General features: G+C 42.3%; 1 protein-coding gene across 1 annotated transcript in view; it reads left to right on the top strand.

Moving 5' to 3' along the window:
* BARX2 (BARX homeobox 2) overlaps positions 1 to 10,309 on the top strand; it is a 60,822-nt gene extending 50,513 nt beyond the window's left edge. The window contains exons 3-4 of the mRNA XM_006915184.1: positions 1,954 to 2,038; positions 9,993 to 10,309. Of these exons, the coding sequence (XP_006915246.1) occupies positions 1,954 to 2,038; positions 9,993 to 10,259 (352 nt within the window). The 3' untranslated portion in view covers positions 10,260 to 10,309. The remainder of the gene's footprint in view (positions 1 to 1,953; positions 2,039 to 9,992) is intronic.
* Positions 10,310 to 21,207: the final 10,898 nt, after the last annotated feature.

Below are 21,207 nucleotides of genomic sequence, written 5' to 3'. Positions count from 1 at the left end.
TTCCAGTAGCTCTTTCACTGGGACAACCAGATATATGTGAATGCAAATTTAAGACAGGTTCTGAAGCCCCTTGAAGGAAGACTGTTTTTATTATTGGAGATTTAAATCGTGCACTATTACAGGGGTTAGGCTTCTACAACTGGGAGTGCCAAGAGTTAGCACCTGGCACCTTCATTGCCTGTACCTGTTGGTGTTCCTAATGGTGAGATGTTGCTGAGTAACCCTCAAGTAGAGAATTGCAGCTGAGAATTCACACCTGAGAGGCCCCATGGTTCAGGATTCTGGCTATGCAGGTCTGTGTGAGATAATAGATCTTAGATCCACAAATTGCAATCCTCAGAAACCTGGAGACCTTCAAAAGTGGTGGTCACTACTCAAACTATATTAAGGGTGCTTGGCCCAAGTTGCTGCTTTAGAGATCCACATTGCTTCAATGATCAGGATTAGAACCACAGCGAGGCAGCTAATGTTGGCTCAGGAGGTGGTCCCTCCGGTTGGCGCTTGGGTAGACCTGGGGTTCTTATCAAGATAGGTCAACAGTTATAGTCTCAAGCACTGAGGTTGGAAGACTGGTTCCCTTTCTCATTTCATATGCTCCACTCGGGTTGTTAGCTACTCCTTGTGGTGTAGCATCCCTGCATTTTCTCCATTAAAGCCTGAGCAAGAGCTTCCCTTTGGCAGATCTAACTTGTACAAAAATATGACAAGTGGAGGTGAGCCCCTATACCAGAGGAGATGTACAAGTCAGACGTAAGTAGATTTGGAGGCTCCACCTCTTACTCTAGGATCATCTACCAGGGTTAGTAAACTTTTTCTGTACAAGGCCAGAGAGTAAATATTTTAAGCTTTGTTGGCCATGTGGTCTCTGCCATAGCTACTCAACTTGGAGTTTGTAATATGAAAGCCCCCATAGACAATAGTATGTGACTGACTGAGCGTATCTGTGTTCTAATAAAACTTTATGTACAGAAACAGGTAGCTGATAGGATTTGGCCATGGTTACTGAGAGGTTCTAATCTCTCTGAGCCTCAGATCTCTCATTTATAAAATGAGAATAATTATACTTACTTCACAGTGTTGTGAAAGGAATAAATAAGATAGCACGTGTCAGGGGCTTAGCACGTAGTCTGGATGCTGTGGTACTCAGGAAATAGTTACTATGTTGTTGGAATTTGCTCCAACTGCACACCTCCCAGGATGGCTTGAGATTCAGGACTTTTCAGAAGGCTACAGAGAAATGCAGAACCAAGGTGAGCAGTAGAATGGGAAGCAGGAGAGGTTATGATTTAGTTTATTTTGGAATCTGGCATCATAACAACTTAGGGCAGCTACAATGAATGAGTCGACCCATTGAAAAGTATTTTCGAGCCCTAGTTCTGGATTTAGAATGTGAAAGGCACTTCTGTGATTATAAAAGAAGCAAGAGATATACTCGGCTCTTGCCGTTGAGTTAGGCAGAAAGAACTGATGTGATGCAATTAGAGACCATTTGAGAACTTTGAGCCACCTGGGTGGTAGCTGACCATGGGAGAGTGTAGAGGAGACAACCTGTGAGCTGGGTGTTGTCCAGGAGGCTCACCTGCAGGATGTGGAATTTGAACTGGATTTGGAGTGATGAGTAAGATTCTGATAAGGAAAACATGGCTTTACTTTTCTTTCCCAGTTTCAATTCTGAGTAAGTCTTCATTTTGTTTGGAATCAAAGTAAAGACTCTGACAGATCAGGGAAGAAACTTTGCAGTGAAGGCTCAGAAATTCTTTTCAGATCTAATGTAGACAGTCCTTGTACATGGGTATCTGTTTCTAGCTTCCCAGAGTTTCTTCCATAGGATTCTTGGTTAAATGGGGAAGGTCCAAGTTTTGGTGGCAGTGCCCAGAACCAATCAATAGGACCCCATCTCTTCTGCCCTCATCTCTCCTTCTTCATTCTTCTTTTGTCTCTTGTACCTTCTAGATTGGACTTGGCCCAGTCTCTGGGACTCACTCAACTGCAGGTGAAGACTTGGTATCAGAATCGCAGGATGAAATGGAAGAAAATGGTAAGAAAGAAGACAGCGAGTCTAACCATGTGCCCATCATGATGGGACAGATTCTTCCTACATGACTGAGAAGGCAGGAAGGACCATTTGGTGGGTTGGGCTCCAGAGACTGGAAGGTGTTTTATGGTGTTGGCTGGGAGGGAGGCTATGTGAACAGAAGGATAAACTATTCCTCTTGACCTGGATTTCTTGACCAGAAGAATATTCTTTTTTCAGTTTCCTTAGAAATAAAAGAAAATGAAAGCCAACAAGCTTCTCAGTTGCTAGATTTAAGCCCACCTGCTAGCCTTTTCAAAGTACTTCCTTCCCCTCCCACCAATAGCTGAGAATAGAAGTCAGTACTCTGTGTATAATGACATATAGGGTACATCTGTTCTTATAGCTGTGTGTTGTCTAATGCAGTGATTCTCAAACTTTAGTGAGCATCAAAATAACCTGGATAGCAGGTAAAAATGCAGAACTCTAGGCCCCTCCCAGGATTCTAATTCTCTGTCCCAGGACGGGGGTGGGAATGTGCATGTTAACAAACTCTTGGATTCCTCCAAGGCACACAGTAGAATGACTGTGGTTTCCCTAATATTGTTCTAGTGCCTAGCTAGTGAATTGTTCCATTTTTGGTTTTTAAATGAATTCTATAGAATAAATATCTTTTTTAAAAAAGCATAAACATCTCTACATTTTGAGGAACACAATTTTATAGCAGTCTACCTGCTCCCCCCTTTTAGAAGCACTGTTAAATAGAAATTTTCCAAAGTAGTCAAATGTTTCATTTTCAGTTTTGTAAATCACAAGGGGTAAGATCAAAGCCAGAGAAAAGAGGCAGGGTGGGGTGAGGGTGGGAGGAAACTCTACTCTATTCTTTAGAGGCCAGGTACACCAAGGCCTCTAACCTGGGCCTTTCTTATATCCTCACCAAATCTTACTGGCCCTTCCTCCTCTCACATGGACCAAGCAGTCCAGGGCTGCGTGGATAATGTTCTAATTTGCTAACCTATCTGGTCAAAAGCCATATTTTCTGCTGTTTTAAGGGCTGGAACATGAAATTTTTCACAATTACCAAATAACTAAGATCCTTCCCACCTAGTTTTTTAAAAATAAAGTTAATAGATATTTTGTAATAGATAATAGATATTGAGACATTTTCTCAATTTTGTGTTTTTGTCTAATAGTTTTTCTTAAAACTTTAGTTCTTGCTATGCCTGCTAACAATGTGAAAAATAAATAAATCACAAATGAATATTAATGGAAAAGCCAACAAGGCAGCATTTATTATATTCCCAGAAAGAAATTTCTGGGCAAATCTCATCATTTCCTCTGGGGGGACCTGACCCTGAAGATGGAAGGATTTTCAGATGGAACCGGCTTGACTCATGAAGTACTCCTGCAGTGAGGTGGAGATGCCAGTTGCATGTACAAACATATATTGTATGAATCAACAAATATGCAATTAATGTCTCTTGTGAACCATGCTTTGTCCTAGACACTGTACATTGTAATGAAATGAAATATAACCCTGCCTTCATGGAATTTATGATCTAGTTGGAGAACCAAGGTCCAGGAGGCAACCAGGGAGCACCTTATAATTGAGTTCGGTTGTTTATTTAAATATTTAGAACCCCATAAGAGTTCAGATGAGAGGTACTAGAGACTGTTGCAGGGAGAAATTGACATTGAAGGATGAATAGGATTTGATTAAATATATAGTCACTCTAAAACTTCTAGAATGCTAAGATACGCATGAGACTTATGGCGGGAACCTTTTGGGGGCATTGATCTCTAAAATAATCAGATTTGGGAGTTAGAAACACTGGGCTGTGTTCCTACGCTTGCCCCTCCCTGGCTGATTTTGGGCAAGTCCCTTCACTGCTTTCTGTGCAAGTTCAGCCTTCCACCTCCTTCCTCATCAATCATCATCATTAGACAGGATAAATCAATGTCTCCCCAGTGGCAGAGGCATTGTTTAAATAGATTATCAACAATCTTTTAATGAGTCAGATGATTAATGAACTGACAGCCTGCCATCTCCACCAGCACCGCCCAGTGCCCGTGGGACGACGTGTGTGCCCGGGCCTCTGACGTCATTTGTTTTTCACCAGCCACTGTACCGCTGACACAATTGTGGGCCGGTTATTGATGGTTATCATATAGAACAAGATGGAAGGAACTTAGTAGATTTAACCTCAAGAGAGCATTTCACAGGCCAACCAAATTCAGGTTACTTGAGAAAATAAGAGTGCCAAGTTTTCAGTTAACTTTAGCAGTCACTTTTGAAAATGTTTTTTATTGAGCACTTATTTTCACGAGGCAGTAGAGGTGCTAAGATAAGATACGAACCTATCCATTAAAATATAAAATTAGAAAAAGTTTTCAGTCAAGTGAGGGAGACAGACATGTAAACCAGTAATTATGCAGAGTGATCAGGGCAACAGCAGAAAGATTTACAGGGTTCAGAGTCAGTATAGAGAAGGGAAGGCTCCACAGAAGAGGTGCCCCCTAAATTGGTTTTAGTGGATGAATAGAAATGTGCCACTTGAAGGTGAGAAGAGTGGCACAGGCAGAAGGAAGGGACAGAAGGATTTCGGGACACTCAAGAGTACTTCAGAATGGCTGGAGCCAAAACGTGAGAAATGTTGTTTAGTTGTGGGTGTGGGTTCCTCCTCTCCTAGAACAGCAAGGCATTGTTGGGATCCTGATTGCTTCATGTATTTTCCTGGTAAAAATCTTTCTATCTCTTCGGGTACTGGGGAAGAAAAGAAAAGGATAATTGGGTAATAAAGATGTCTCAAGGCTAGTAACCTAATTGGAACTGGAAAAAGATTAGCACTTGATTCTCAGAGTTATTCACACATGCCTGCCAACGACAGTGCTGCCAAAACCAAGATAGCATCTCTGACTAGTTTTTACCAGGCAGCATTTGTAACCTATAGCAGGTTGGGTAAATTTAATCTTGCACATGAGATGAGATACTCATCCTCTATTCCATTTCTGTTTGGCTTTAGTTCCAGTAGAACTCAGTGTTTTGCAACGGGCTTAAAATGCCTCATTATTCAGTAGTCTTTTTCAACTCTGAAATACAATACAAATAGAATTCTGCTTTGTGAGGGGATCCAGATAGATACAGCCTTCCTCTCTCAGTCACAGAGTTGGGTGGGCCACATACCATGTGCCATCATCATCTTTTGCACTTACAGTCTTTAGATAATCAACAATTCCGTGAAACTGCTAGTGGTTGCTATCTGTGTAATCTTGAGCAGGTTACTTAACCTCTGTGTGTGTTTCTTCATAGTAAATGCCTAATATATACCTTATAAAGTTGTGGTATTAACTGAGCTAATCCCTCTAAAACTTAGAACAGTGCCTTCTGCATAGTATATAGCCAAGAAATATTGCTGCTGTTCTTATTTTAAAAATTAATTATTTATCCATAAAATTCACATCTCCAGAGAATCTAGACTTTTGGAGGCCAGGAGAAATAAGCCAGATTCCTGGAATTCTGATTAAGAGCAGTACTGGGTGTTCATCCTTTCTCATTCTGCCAGCCTTTCCTCTGTCAGGGCTTCACCATCTGGGCTTATGGTATGGTGGAACACCCTATCTTCAAGTGGAGAAAGTCGGCTACACAGTGTGCTTGGAAAAGATTCATGCTAAAGAATCTTGCTTCTCAGCTCCATAGAAACAGTTATCAGTAATATGGCTCTCACTTTTCCATAGAGCTGCAGGTAAAGATTGAGGAAAAGGAGCACAAAGCATTCTAGGTAATAAGTCTGTGGCCCAGAGTCCGCTGGGAGAATGGATAATTGCAGATAACTTTTGGAGCGAGAAATAATAGTGGCACGTTTTATGTATCCCTCACACATTGTACACAATGAAATACAGGTGAGAATGTTAGAGTCAAGTGGTCAGGGATTTTGTGTTGAAATAATCCTGCCCTCGGCCCGCTCTCTGACAGTGATGAACCACTTCTGCCTGCTCAGCTCAGGTTCCTCTCTGAATGGGGAAGGTAGAAGGCCCCTCCTTGCACTGAAGTTCAAGGCTCTCTAGTCAACTGCCTGTCCCCTACCTAAACACCTTGGGAAGGAAGCAAAGGCCTTGTCCTGACATCCCTAGCAACAGGATATTGGGATACCTAGGTTTAAAGTTCAGAGGAGGGCTGTCAGTGGCATGGTTAATAAAAGTGGATGATGTGCTAGGTGTTTTTCCGAGAGATGTGTGACCTTGTGTGTGTGTGCAATGGGTTGTCTGGCCTGTCAGGAACAAGGGTACTAAATTGGCTCTATGGAACAATTGGGGAGTAGGAGGTCCTGGGAGAAGAGCTACAGAGTGCATGAGAATATGCAGCTCCTGGTGTGGGGCGGTAGTGAGATAATTGCATGTCTCAGGAGTGCTGGAAGGCAGGGGGCCAGAGGTCGGGTGCAGAAAGCAGCCAAGAGAGTAGTTATCTCTTAATTATTGCTTGCACTGGAATGTTTTATTCCATTAAGAAAATGGTCTGATTGTTTTGACTTTTTTTTTGTGTATGTGTGTGTGTGCTATAGGAAAACAGCCAGGTGGGGTCAATCCAAGCTGTGTGGGTGGCGTTCTCTCTTGCAAATTAGGTGACTTCCTTAGACCTGCTGTTTTATAACTTGATTATTACATGGGGCAACTTAATTTTGTATAACCTCTTTCGTACCGAGTGGAGCTGCTTTCAACATGTGAATACCATATTGGCACATTCAGGTGCTTTCAACAGCCTGCACTGAAATCAAAATCAGATAATGACTTCTATGAAAAGGAATATAGGGACTTCTTCTCTCCAAAGGTGGATTCTGTCAGTATCTATACCTTGTTAGAGATCTCTTTCAGATCTCTGCGCTTGTGTGGAAAGTACACTGGTTGATCAGATTCCAAGCTAAAAGGAGGTGTTTATGGTTTTCTTCATACCATACCAGAAATTAACTCAAAATGAATCATAGACCTAAATGCATAAGCTAAAACGATAAAACTCTTAGAAGAAAATATAAGTAAGTATTCACAACCTTGGATTAGGCAGAATCTTCTTAGATATAACACCAAAAGCCAAAGAAAAAATAAGCAAAGAAATAACCAAAAAAATAAAAAATAAATTGGACATATGAAGGACATCGAGAAAGTGAAAAGATAACACACGGAATGGGAGAGCACATTTGCAAATTTTGTATATAATGAGAGACTTATAACCAAAATATATAAGGAATTCTTACAACCCAATAATAAGACAACCAAATTGAAAAATGGACAAAGGATTTGAATAGACATATCTCCAAAGAAGATATAAAATGGGCTCATAAGCACTTGAAAAGGTGTTCAACTTCATTGGTCATCAAGGAGATGCAAATCAAAATCACAATGACACCCACTAGGATGGCTATAATCAAAAAGACTTAATAACAAGTATTGGCGAGGATGTGGAGAACTGGAATCCTCCCATACTGCTGATTGGACTATAACATGGTGCAGCTTCTTTGGAAAATAGTATGGAAGCTCCTCAAAATGTTAAACATAGAGTTACCATGTGAACCAGCAATTCCACTTCTGGGCATATACCCGAAAGAAGTGAAAGCAGAGACTTGAGCAGATATTTGCACACCTGTGTCCATAGCAGCATTATTCAGAATAGCCAAAAGGTGGAAGCAACCCAAGTGTCCAAGTGTCCATCAACTGATGAATGGGTAAAGAGAAGGTGGTATATCCATACAATGGATATTATTTGGCTGTAAAAGGGAACAAAGCACTGATACATGCTATATAACATTGATGAACCTTGAAAATATTATGCTAAGAAAAGAAGCCAGTCACAAAAGATGACATATTATGTGATTTCATTCATATGGAATGTCCAGAATAGGGAAATCTATAGAGACAGAAAGCAGATTTGTGGTTGCCTAGGGTTGGAGAGATGGGGAGATGGGGAGAAATGGGGAGTGGCTGCTCATGGGTATGAGGTTTCTTTTTTGGGGCAATTAAATGTTCTAAAATTGGATTCTGGTAATAGTTGCACAATTTGGTGACTATACTAAAAATCAATAAATTGCACATTATTAATGGATGAAATGTATGGTATATAAATTATCTCAATAAAGCTGTTTATTATTATTATTATTTTTAAAGAACTATGGTTTATCAAGCTGCTGCATTCATTATTATAATTCAGCACCTGGAAGTCCTCTGCTGTTGTTACTGGAATGAAATGTAGTCAATAAATATTTGGTGACTGCATAGAAGGTTAGTTGGAAGTTAGATTCTTGGAGTGCAAAGCAAGGGATAGATGCCAAATTTACTTTCAGGGAGTTTCTGTTCAAATGGGGAAGATAAGAGGAAGCTAGGTATATAAGTAGCAAAAATATATCCCACCCCTAATTATCTGTGCTAACCCAGGCCCTCCTGAAGCCTTTTTTACTACTTGCCCAGAAAATCAGAAACTCCACCTAGCCAGGGTTCAGCGTCAATGGAGGAAGGAGTGTCTGTTATATTTCAAAGTAACAAAAATATTTTAAGAATTATTCTTGCCTATCTTCCTGGGATTCTTGTGTAAGTCACAAATTGGGGTAATAATGTGCAAGTCCTTTGAAATCAGCAAAGGCCATTTGGGGTACTGTTATTTTGCTTGCTTTATATCTTTCTTCAGCTTTATGGAAAGGCTTGTAGAGAATGGTTAGTTTACTCAGTAACTGTTGATGCCTGTTATGTGCAGAGACTGAGTAGGAAGGACAGGCAAATATGCATGCAGTGACTGTCCTTTATGAAAAGTGCTCTGATGGAGAGAGTATAGGGAGCTCATAGGGCATATTGTAGAGGGCATTTAACTTAGACTTGGGAGCTTAGGGGAAGCACTGTCTAAGCTGAGTTAACCAGCTGAACAGGGTGCAAAGCATATTCTTCCTTTCAGGACAGTTCTGACTCTTTATATACATATCTGTCAGTCACTCTCACCATCATCTTATGAGATAAAGTACTAATATCTCTATTTTAAAGATTAGGAAACTGAAGCTCAGAGTCTTTAAAGGACAAAGCTAATAATTAGAATTTAATCTAGTTATTTTACTTTCAAAGCTCTAGAATGCTTTCTACTGTGCTCTACTACTTCTTTGAACAATACAAAACTGTTTTATAACATCTTTGGATTACAGAAATATTTATACATGGTCATTGTTGAAAAATAAGAAAATAAGAAAAATCATAAATTAAAAAAATTAAAATTATTTATGATCCTAACAGGATAAACAAGGTAGTGTATAGTCACCTAGCCTCCAAATTGTAATATGCTGGTTTATAACCTGTTTTTCACACAAAAAAATTAATAATATTTCCCCTGTCATTAAACATTCTCTTACATAATAATTGTAATGGTCATCAAATATTCTCTCTTTGGGTATACTATAATTACCTAGTCACGGTGAGAACTCAGGGTAATTTTATTCAAATTTTTGCTGTTCTGATGAACATTTTTGCAGATCAATTTTTGTCTTTGATGACTGTCTTAGGCTAAATTATTAGAAGTGGAATTTTTGTGTCAGAGTATGCTCATTTTAAAACTTTTGATTCGAATTCTTAGATTGCCCTTTGAAAAGGTTCTGCCGATTACACTTTGACACTGGAATATGAGTGTTTATTGTCCTGCTTGCTACAAATATTGTCTTTTTTTAACTTGTCAACTTCATGGATACCATATTAATATTTTACTTTTCATTTCTTTCCTTATTGAAGTTGGATTTTTACGTGTTTGTGATCATTTTATTTAATGCTAAAATATGTGATATTGACTAAACGTTCATGTAAAGAATGAAGAGGTCTTTGTAGACTGGACCTGATGGGTTAAAAATACTTTTTAGCAAACTCTGTCATGCTGGGAAGGAATGGTATAGATGTTGCTGAGTGGTAAAGTGGAGGGAAGGACTTATTTCTTAGATTTAATTACCATTTCTTTCCCATGTAGGTTCTTAAAGGTGGTCAGGAAGCACCCACAAAACCCAAAGGACGTCCCAAGAAGAACTCCATCCCCACCTCAGAAGAGATAGAAGCTGAAGAGAAGATGAACAGCCAAGCCCAGAGCCAGGAACGTCTTTTGCCCCCCCAGGGACGAGAAGAGCTCTGTGACACACAGGAACCTAAAGCATGCGATGTCCCCTTAGAGGTGGCAGAACTCCCAAGCCAGCCCCAGGAGTTGCCAGTAACCTCTTCGGAATCCCCACCATCAAGCTAAAATAAAACTCTTTGAGGGGAGGGGGAAACGGGGAAGAAGGGAATGAGAGAAGGAGACTAGGGAGAGTAAAACTTCCCAAAGCCTGGTAAACTGGGAGAGAAGAGATCCGGTGGTGTTTTCGTCACAAGCACTTGAGGAGGACTTGCTTGCCTTTGGCCTTTCTCTTCCTGAAAGGATGCTTTAGCCACAGGATGCTCTTGATGAAGGGAAACAGTGCCTTGGAACTGCCTACCCCAGTTGGGGTGATGGCTATGGGGCTGGGTATAAGCCCCACTTGGCAAGTGGTGGAGGAGGGCTGCGGCTCTCTCCCTGCCAGCCTCTGGGTGCCAGTCATCAAAGCAGAGAGATATGGAGGACTTGGGCAGCTTGCCCACGTTCCTTGCTGACTCAGCACTTATTTCTGTAGTTTTAAAAGAGAATTTAATGTTTTGGTTGTTTTTGGGGGGAGGGGCGGTTGGTGAGGGTGGGCAAAAAGTTAGGGGAAGGGAGTTCTGAGTTACTAGAATTGTTTCTGAATAAAGTTAGTTTGAAGACGTGTGCCTTTGTACCCAATATAAGATGGTCAGGTGACTCAAGAGCTGACAAGCCTTGTTTTTCTTGCTTCATTAAATTGCCATTCATGAAGCTGCAATTCAGATATGTTAAGATAACTTTTATTTTTTAATTAAAAAATAAATCTTTCAAAAGGATTGGGTGGGTGTATTTTTTCTTCTGGGGAGTGCATTTAGCTCTTCCTGAATATGGCCTATGGAAAGAGAAACCCCGAGGGAGAGCCTAGCTCCCTGGGCTTTAGTTTTCCAACTAGAAAATAAAGGATTGGGTCAGGCCAGTGGTGTCCCAGTGCAGAAAGACACACCAAGACTCCTTGGGTGAGGAAGTGGCGGGCTCTGCCCATCACCCCTCCCACCACCTTCTGCTAGAGCTCTCCACTGTCAGCTGTTAGATATTATGTTCTTCCAACTTCAAAAGTTGTTTTACTTTTTCTGAAGAGATACTCCATGTGCTTCAAAAGTCAAACTATATAAAAAGGTTTGCTTTTCTTCCTGCTCCCTCCATCCTTTGCCCCATCCTATTTAGGTAACCACTTTTATTGGTTTCTTATCTTTCTTTATTACATATTCATTTGGATGATGGGCTCTGCAACTTGTAACAAAAAAAAGATTTGAGGACTACTTGGCTTTGTGCTATGTGATTTTAAAAGCATATCCCATTTTTTAGAAGACCCGGAAATAGGTGGGCTTCAGACTCCCTAAAGTGAGAATGCTGACTTAGTTTCTTGTCCTGTTGTCATGCATGCTGGCCCAGAGGCCTGATCCCACAGGAGTTTTCATGATCATATTCTCTGGCATGTTCATTTGTGATGTCCTGCAGGGCAGAGCACCCATCTTGTGGACTGTTCATTATTAATTATGCAGTAACTCTGTGCAGTGTGGGCTTGGGTACTATAAACTGACTTTAATAATGACCTCGACTAGGAAGCAAAACCTGTTACTAGTTCTGTAAAACAAGTCATATAATTCTTTTCAAAGTGAAACAGGAATAATTTGCTTATTTTCAATATTCTGCCTACCTGCTTCCATCTATGAATGTGGACAAACAAAAAATGGCTGCCATTTTGACTTCGCTAAGGCAGTGCCTTTGCTGTTAAGATCAACAAAGAGAAAGCAGTCATTTTTTTTAACTCTTGTGAATAGACAAAGGAAGTAAGGATTTGGCCTTGAGAACCAGTTTGTGCAGACCACACCCAGCTGTTTGTTCAAGGTTTCTTTTATCTTTTTTTTTTTTTTGTACCCTTAAACACCATCACTCTTATCCTCCCCACCCCCAACCCCTAGGAACCACCATTTTACTCTGTGTTTTAAATCTTTAATTTTTTTAGATTCCTTGAATAAGTGATATCATACAGTACTTGTCTTTCTCTGATTTGTCTCACTTAAATAATATGGCCAAGATCCAGCCATGTTGTTGCTGATGGGAGGATATCTCTCTTTCTTATAGCTGAATAATTATGGAATACGTACCCTATCTTTTTTATGTAATCATCTGTTGATGGGCATTTGGGTTGTTTTTGTATCGGCTATTATGAATAATGCAGCGATAAACATAGGAAAACATATAGCTCATGAAAATCCTGTTGTGTGTGGTACATGCAGAAGACTGTCTTCTTCACTTCTAGCCCACCCCATGTACAGTTTTACGATCTGCCTACCAGGTGATGTCTCAATGGGCCAAAGAGTATGCACAATGGCCAAAGTAAGCAGATATTTGTGCCTATTTAGTCTCACTCTTAAGAAACCATTCTGTCCCATTCAGCTTCCTCCTTCCCCCAAAGGCTTTTCATTTGGAAGCCATTTTCCTGTGATGGTTTTTGTTCTCTTGTCCTGGGCTCTCATATTGTCCTTGTCTGAGATGTACAGAAGTGACTGTCATCACACAGATACATGCGTGTGCTCACGGCTCTCCTCAACTTGAGTTCCGGGCCCTGTTTCTGACTTCCATCCCTGAGTCCTTGGCCTCAGTCATCTTGGTGTTGTTTCCTTCCCCTACAGGTTGAAAGAATTTCAGTAGCGGGTTTAAGACCTCGGATTACCTTTCTTCCTATTTTGCAAGCCCTGAGCCCAAGGTCATGTGTACTTACAAGCCCTGGGCTTGTCCTCTGGCTTCAACTCTGCATAGCTTTGCCCTGGGACTTACGATGGGTCAGGCTGGGCCTTTCGAATGTGAGTGGGCATTGATTAGGCGTTAAGCTCTGCTCTCTCCACTTCTCTCTCTCCCTTTTCTCTCTAGCTCTCAAGACTTGAGACAGGCCTCCAGAAACCAATTCCACAAGTTTTCTATGAATTGTGGTGAATAGAAGGTCATTCTGTGCAGCCTTGAATGGAGATATCTCGTGACCCCTGACACCCAGGAGCTCCCTCCATGGAGTGCAGTTTTCTTACTTTCTTGGCTTCTTTCTCGGTTCTCCTGGAGTCATCTACCTTCGTGGGCCTTGCTAAACAAAAACATTCCCTCCCTTCTCTGGCATCCAGGATGGTGACCCCTGATGGTTCAGGGTCTTCTCTTAGGGTCTGGTCAGCTGCTGCTTTTTGAAGTTTTCCAGAGGAAGGAAGAGGATTGTGGCAAACTGACCATATAACAAATCTGACCACATGGAAGCCTCAGCCCTCCTCTCTCCCAGCCTGTCCTCTGTGAGGACTGGAGAGCGCCTTCACAACCATTTTTAGCTGATACTGCCTATGCACTGGGCTGTTTCTTCCAGATTTATAGGAAATCCATTAATCAGAGAGAGGTTAAGCTCTTTTCCTGGCCTGTAGCTGGTTAGAAGCCAATCTGAGAACCAAGCCCAGTCCTAGATCCCTACAGAAGACTGTTGTCATTCACATCCTTCTCTCTTCCCATGCAAACAAGTCTGCACCTTTTCAGGAGGTGGTAGTAGTGGAAAGGCTTTCAGTAGCAGTCTGCTCACCATACTTCGGTTTTGTTTTAATGCAGGGATGGAAGGGGGTAGGAGACTTTCCCGGAGAAACAAGGTGAGGCGGCTAGGAGCAGCCCCTCTGCTTCCACTGTTGAATTTTTTTTTGGTAGAAAATAAAGAGCTCCTGTAAGAGATCCTGGACTTTCAGTAGGTGTCCAAGGGTGCTTACCCAACAGTGAATTCATGTTCTGGGCCACTGTGCCCTCTGATTTGCTTCTGTATAATCTACAAATATTTGCTGAGACTTAGACCATCACCAGGTGGGTCTCATGCTATGAGATTTGTGTCCTCACTTTAGTGTGAACAGATCTATCAGAAACCAACCTTAACCAGGCTGGTTTCAAATTTTTCTCAGAGACCGCACAGTTCTAGAACTGTCTTAGAAAGGGTGTTTGGGAACCTCTGTGACCCTCTCTTACCCCTCACAGTTGTTTTGTGTTCCTCTGCCCTCTTACCACATTTGAACCTCATTCCACCCTGCAGTGCCCCATGCCTGGCCTGGGCCTGGGCTGGAGTTGGACTGCAGTGTAGGAAGCTCTTTCCTCAATACATTGTGGCTTTGTAAGCCTAGTTGCTTATTGTCCACTCAGCAAAAAATGAGCGGGGACTTTGCAAGACCAGACTAAAGACCGTCCCAGTGGATTCTCTACAATATCTCTCCTGCCTGGGTCAGCCACTAGGTGATTTCTTGATCCTCTGGCAATTTTCTGTAGGTGCTGCCTAGATCTTACCTCTCCGACACCATCATACTTGAAAGATCCTTTGAAGGTGGGAAGTACTGGAGTGAGGGAGATGAAATGTGCTTTGTACAAAAAGCAAACTTGTTCCTCAGGATTTCTATGCACGGAATTGCCTGTTTGCCTGAAGCCCCGAGGAGCTGCTGCTTCTCTGTCTGTGCAATGTCCCCCGTTCACTGCTCTCTTTTCGGTTGGCCTTGCCAAGTGCTGCACCTTCCAGGCACTGAGGCTTCTCCTTCCTCTTTAAGTCTTTCAGTCCCTCTCTGCAAGGCTGTGCCCCAGGCTGCACTGTGTCCAGGAGACAAAGTCCTTTTTTCTACCTGCCTTGGCTCTCCTCTCCCTTACCCTTCTCAGCATAAGTGTTTGAGGTCGCCTCATCGCCTTCCTTAATTAACCTCACCTCTTCTCCAGTCTAACCTGTTCATTCTTCTCTCAGCTCTTCCTCTTAATGCACCTTTTGTCATTGTCACTGTGGTCCTGCCACATGTCCAAATAGAACATAGATTTGTTTTATGTCCCTGTTAGAGCATAAATTCCTTGAGGCTGTTTTTCAGTTTATATGTCTCAAGTTGCTTTGTCTGTGCTGAGGGCTCTAAAGGCCCTGTAGACAGGCAATTAAAGGCTCTGGATGCTACTGCTCTCCTGCTGACATCTTTCTTGGACGTCCAGAGGTTTTGTGTTCTCAAAAGTATTGTGAGTAAAACCCAATGTTGTGAAGCCTTGAGGCCCCAAATCACAAAGACACTCTTCTGGGCATTGACCACTGTTAGAGCCACATGCACTGGCTTCAGGGCTGGGATTGTCAGCACCTTTCAGAGGCAAGAGGGAGGGCAGAGCAAAGTCTTGTCTACAGAAACATTCCCATCACCCAAGGACAGTAATGCTGAGCCTGTTTCCCCAGGGACAAGAGGATAAAGGGTGATGGGGAACCCATACTTAAAGGTCCCCATGGCCAAGGGTCAGTTTTCCCCCATTTTGCTAATTCTCTTTGGGAAGAGAGATTGGCAGAGCTCTGAAGAAGATGCCCTGAGAAGGTTGCCGTTCAAGGAGACCACAGGCAGTGTTGAGCATACAGCCTAGGAGGAAGACAACACCCACTGGGGCATTTGTCTAAAGCAAAAATGTGAGTCCTGTCTGGGCCAAAGCCCTCTTTGGTAACTGATAGTAAGTTGGTGAGGCTGTTTGATGTGGTTCATGAGGTGATATTAAGAGGTGACTGAAGGGTGATGAGTTCATCCTAGAGAATGGCTGGGATAGCAGTGGCAGGAAGGTGGTAACTGGAGACAAATCTAAAACCTTGAGATGGGCAGTAGCCAGAAGCATCCTTTCCACTCACAGAGGGGGAAATTTGGAGAGATGGCAGAGACTTTAGAGAGGGCCCCAAGCCAGCTGAGGTTGGAAGCCTCTGCCCTTAGAAAGCAGAGTTCTTGGGCTTTTACCACCAAAAACAGCGTGAGCCACAATTCAATCCAAGCCAACAGGTATTTCCTCAACATCTGCCTTATGAGGAGCCCTGTGCTAGTGCTGGTGGGGGAGGGAGAGGGGGAGAAGGGAGTGCAGTAATATGTCTCCACCTTTAAATAAGCTGGAGTCTTCTTGGAGAAACTAACATTTTTCTGAGTTTGGGGCAGGAGCAGGGATTCCAGCTTGATTTGTGTGGTATTTACACCTGCCCTCACCTTTGAGATGGTGTTTTTCAGGGCAAGGGAGATGATTCATGGAAAATACGTTCCTAAACTTGTCCTCACCAGGCTAGGCCCACTAAGAGAGGGTTAATGTCTTAGGTCCCTTGTGCACCTGGAAGGGTGATTAACACTAGAACAACAGGTGTTTGCTACATTCACCTGAATATGCCTCTAATCCCAGATTGTCACCCAAATCCTGGGTGGAGGGTGGTTTAGGGTGGGCAGAAAGATCCTGGTAATACCATTTGCAATCTGGGTGTGGATTCTGAAGGGAAGGTGGTTGGGCACTGGCCTCCATGTGTTTTGCAATTGCCTCATCAATGGGCAGTGGATGCAGTGGCCTGCCCTGCCTCTTCTCCCACCATCCATTTGTGATCATCCAGCTCTGCTCTGAAGTGGCCTCTACCAGGCTGTCAGCCTCTGGTAAATCCAGGTCAGCAGTGGCCAAGAGGGGACAGGGCGAATGCTGCCTGTTGAGGGGCTGTGTTAAATCACCATGACAGGTTCCTTTCATACCTGACCGCCTTTCTTTCCCAAACTCTCTTCTCTTCTGTTTATTTTTGTTGCAGATTTATTAGACACACAGTTAAGTGCCCATTTAGCTCTGCAAACTGTCATTACACCTGCTTTATGAATAAGTTCATTCACTGACAAAATCCTTTAAACATTTTTTTAAAGAAGGTGGGGAGGAATGGAGGAGAGGAGAGGAGGAGGAAATAGTGCCCCAGGTCAGTGAGGAGGCCAAGAACAACCGAAACCCAAGCGCCAGCCTCTCCTATAGCTAAGAATGTAACAAGGGCCCTCAGAGTTGCCTTGAATCACCCTGCTCCTCAAGACATGTGTAATCTCTCCTGCGGGATGCTGGGGTCTAGAGTTCATTCCTTTGTCTTGGCGGCCTGGGAGCATACCGCTTAGGGCAGGAGGAGCAGAGGCTGTGTACCTGCTCAAAATGGTTGCTGAGACATGTTGGGCGAGCCTTTGCCCCTTGAGAACCCTCCTGCTTCTGCCAGGGCTTCCCCTCTTCAGGCAGCTTTCCTTTCCAAGCATATAGCTCCTTAAAGCACACATATGACTCTGCTGAAAGTAGTAAGACCTTGGTGTGGTGTCTTTTTATGACCTGCCTATACGGCCAGTCCTGTAATAAAGACTATTTATATCATCGCATTTATTCACCTCAGCAGCCCTCTGAAGCAGGTACAATTATCACCTCCACTCAGAGGTGGAGAAGCTGAGACAATGTGGTGGAACAACTCGCAGTTACCTAACAGCTGGGAGTACATATTTCTCATCCCCAAATTGGGCCTGTGCCTACTTGTGAGAAGGCTGAGTTGACCAAACCTGATCTCAGAGCAAAGCACTGAGGTAGGCAGACCCCACGTCCCACAGCTTCTCCAGCAGATTCTCTTGTCTCTGCTTTCACACCACTGTCACTGGGGTATCTCTCACAGCATGTCCTCACAGTGGTGTGCGTCATCATTTTTGCAGTGACCTTAGAAATCAGTGTAAGCATCTGGTATACAGTCAGAGGGAGGGATCATATCTGAAGCACAGTAACAGAACAGTGTCCTCACTATGGAGTGGCAAGCAGTGCCAGGGGACATTGGCTTTTACCCGAGAGAGGGAGGGACACAAATAGAAGCTCGTAGAACCTAGGTAGAAGCTGCTTGGAATGCTGAGTCCTCTGATCTAGCTCTGTACACAGATGCTGCTCTTTCTCAGCAGTCGTCTCCCTCCACCTCTTCTTCCTCTTGGTTTCTCTTTCCGTCACTTATTTATTTTTATTTGCATTTTGTATTCAATGGAAATAAATGCCACAATATGAGAAATTCTCTATGAATCAAAACATAGTTACATAGATATAATGTACAGTCAAAACAGATGTTCAACATGCCCATGTGAAGCAAGGAGAATTCATTCATACATACAAAAGCTTGAGATGTGTTGGAGCTGTGTATTTTGTATTGCTTTCTAAGGATGACAAACATTTCCTTTTGTTATCAAGGCTACTGTACCCATCTGGTCTCTGGAACACCACTGTGGTCAAGGCAATCAAAAAATTCAATGAGTGCATATTTCTAAAAGAGGCTTCTGCATACGGAGGCAGCAGTACAAGGCTTACTTTTGAGAATCGAGCCAGTTTTAGACTGTCAGGTTTGAACTATTTAAAACGCTGGCTGATACCTAGTATGCTCCAAAGGTACACTAGTTTTATTCATAAAGGTGAACACAAAATATTTCTTTTCTTTCCTTTTTTGTATTTATTTATTTTATTTTTTAAATCATTAAAAAATTTTTCAATTATAGTTGGAATACAATAGTATATTAGTTTCAAGTGTACAACATAGTGATTAGACATTTATATACCTATGAAGTGATCATCCTGATAAATCTAGTACCCATCTGACACCATATGTAGTTATTACAATATTATTGGCTATACTTTACATACTCATGACTATTTTGTAACTATCAATTTGTACTTCTTAATCCCTTCCTCCTTTTCACCCACTACTCCCATCCGCCTCTCATCTGGCAACCCTCAAAATGTTCTCTGTATCTATGAGTTTGTTTGTTTCATTTGTTTGTTTACTTTTTTTTTAGATTCCACGTGTAAGTGAAATCATATGGCATTTGTCTTTCTCTGACTTACTTCATTCAGCACAATACCCTCCAGGTCCATCCATGTTGTTGCAGATGGCAAGATTTCATTCTTTTAATTTTTTTTTATGGCTGAGTAATATTCCCTTGTATATATGTATCACCTCTTATTTATCTTTATCTACTCATCCATTGATAGACATGCAGGTTGTCTCCCTATCTTGGCTATTATAAATAATGCTGCAATGAACATATGAATGCACATGTCCCTTCAAAGTAGTATTTTAGTTTACTTCAAATAAATACTCAGAAGTGGGATTATTGGGTCCTTTTTTTGTGGTAATAACTACACATTTATCAACAAGTATTCTTTTGCATTTGAATACTTGTTGATAAATATGTAGTTATTACCATTTTATTATTTATACTTTTGATCTTTTTTTCCCTTCTTCTTAAAGAATTCCCTCTAACATTTCCTGTAATACTGGTTTGGTGGTGGTGAAATCTTTTAGCTTTTTCTTGTCTGGGAAGCTCTTTATCTACCCTTCACTTCTAGATGATAATTTTGCTGGGTAACTAACTGCTTTGTTCTTGCTGCTTTTAAGATTCTCTCTTTGTCTTTAAACTTTGACATTTTAATCATGACGTGTCTTGGTGTGGGCCTCTTTGGGTTCTTCTTCTTTGAGACTCTCTACACTTTTTGGGCTTGTATGTCTATTTCTTTCACCAGGTTAGGAAAGTTTTCTATTATTATTTATTGAAATAGGTCTTCAGTCCCTTGGTTTCTTTCTTCCCCTTTGGGTACCTCTATGATGTGAATGTTGCTGCACTTGATGTTGTCCCAGAGGCCCTTTAAACCATCCTCCCTATCCTCCTTTTTTTGGATTCTTTTTTCTTGTTGCTGTTCTGATTGGATGTTTTTTGCTACCTTATCTTCTGAATCAGCGATTCGATCTTCTGCTTCAAGTAATCTGTTGATTCCCTCTAATGTTTCTTCATTTCAATTATTTTATTCTTTACTTCTGACTGCTTTTTTAAATGTTTTCTATCTGTTTTTATATTTTCTATTTCTTTGTTAAAGTTCTCGCTAAGTTCATCTACTCTTCCCCTAAGTTCATCTACTCTTCCCCCAAATTCACTGAGCATCCTTATAACCAGTGTTTTGAACTCTGCATCTGGTAGATTACTTATCTTTATTTTGTTTAGTTCTTTTTCTGGAGCTTTGCTCTGTTCTTTCATTTCAGACATGTTTCTTCATCACCCCATTTTTCCTGCTTCCCTGTGTTTGTTTCTATGTATTAAGCAGGGCTGCTATGTATCTTGGTCTTTGTAGAGTGGCCTTAGGTAGTAGGTGGGGCACAGTGGCATAGTCTTCCCTGGTCACCTGAGATGGGCATTTTAGGTGTGTCCCTTATATGAGTTGTATGTGCCCTCCTGTTGTAATTGAGCCTTGGTTGCTGTTTGCACATTAGTGGGAGGGATTAACCCTCAAGCTGATTCATTGTGAGGAATGGCTGGTGAGGGGCTGACCCTACAGAGTAAGATTAACTTTAGCAAGGCTCTGGTGCCAGCCCAGGCTGCCCTTTGGGTATGTCTTCCTCCAATGCTGCCCCAGGTGTTGCTCCAGCTCCAATGAAGCTAGCCACTAATTGTGCTGGTTCTAGGACCCTCTGGGAGGGGCCCACCATAGGCCAAGTTCTGCCACAGCCTGTGCCCTGGCCAGGGCCAACTGGCAAGAGTAACAAAGCAATCATCAGATGGCTGTCACCTGTGCTGGGCTTAGAGATGCTGTAAGAGGCTAAGCTTGGAACTGAGGCTAGTAGCCTCTGGTGCTGGGTTTGGGGTTGCTCAGCAAGAGGTACAGGGCATGCTGAGGCCAGGTGCTGATGTTTTGAGTTTCGTGAATCTTTGAGAGATTTTAGGGAAGTCCTCAGCATGAGCCAAGACAAGTCGTTTGTATGGAAAAGTCACTGGAGGTGGGCCCGCAAGTTGAGTGGGACGAGGTCTTAGGGAATTATCAGATGGGAAGCCCTTTTAATGGAGATTCAGATACAGTGGCCATCTGTATCTGCATGCTGGGTGTGGGGAGGGCTCAACAAAGCAATGATGGATTCTGCCTGTACTTTTCTATCTGGGAGAAAGCTGCCTCTCCAGCCCTTTCCCTGAAGTCAGACAATTCAGTTCCTCCCTGTATATCGCTGGCACTTTCTGAGCAGCTGCCCAAGTGCTAGAGCTCAGAGCAAGTGAGTTCATCACTAAGTATGTTTGTGGGTTGGCCTTTTAAGAGAAATGACTGGGACTCCAGCCACAATCTTCACAAGTTTTCACACCCAGAGGTTGTGGGGAATACCTTTACCTGCACTGGAACCCTGGGCTGAGGAGTTTGGTGTGAGGCCAGGACCTCTGGCTCTCCGGGGGCACCTCTGCAGCCAAGATATCCCTCCTAATTCTCA

The sequence above is a fragment of the Pteropus alecto genome, unplaced genomic scaffold (genome assembly GCF_000325575.1).
Source record: "Pteropus alecto unplaced genomic scaffold, ASM32557v1 scaffold135, whole genome shotgun sequence".
Classification (NCBI taxonomy): Eukaryota; Metazoa; Chordata; class Mammalia; order Chiroptera; family Pteropodidae; genus Pteropus; species Pteropus alecto.
This window is presented reverse-complemented; position numbering and strand designations above follow the sequence as displayed.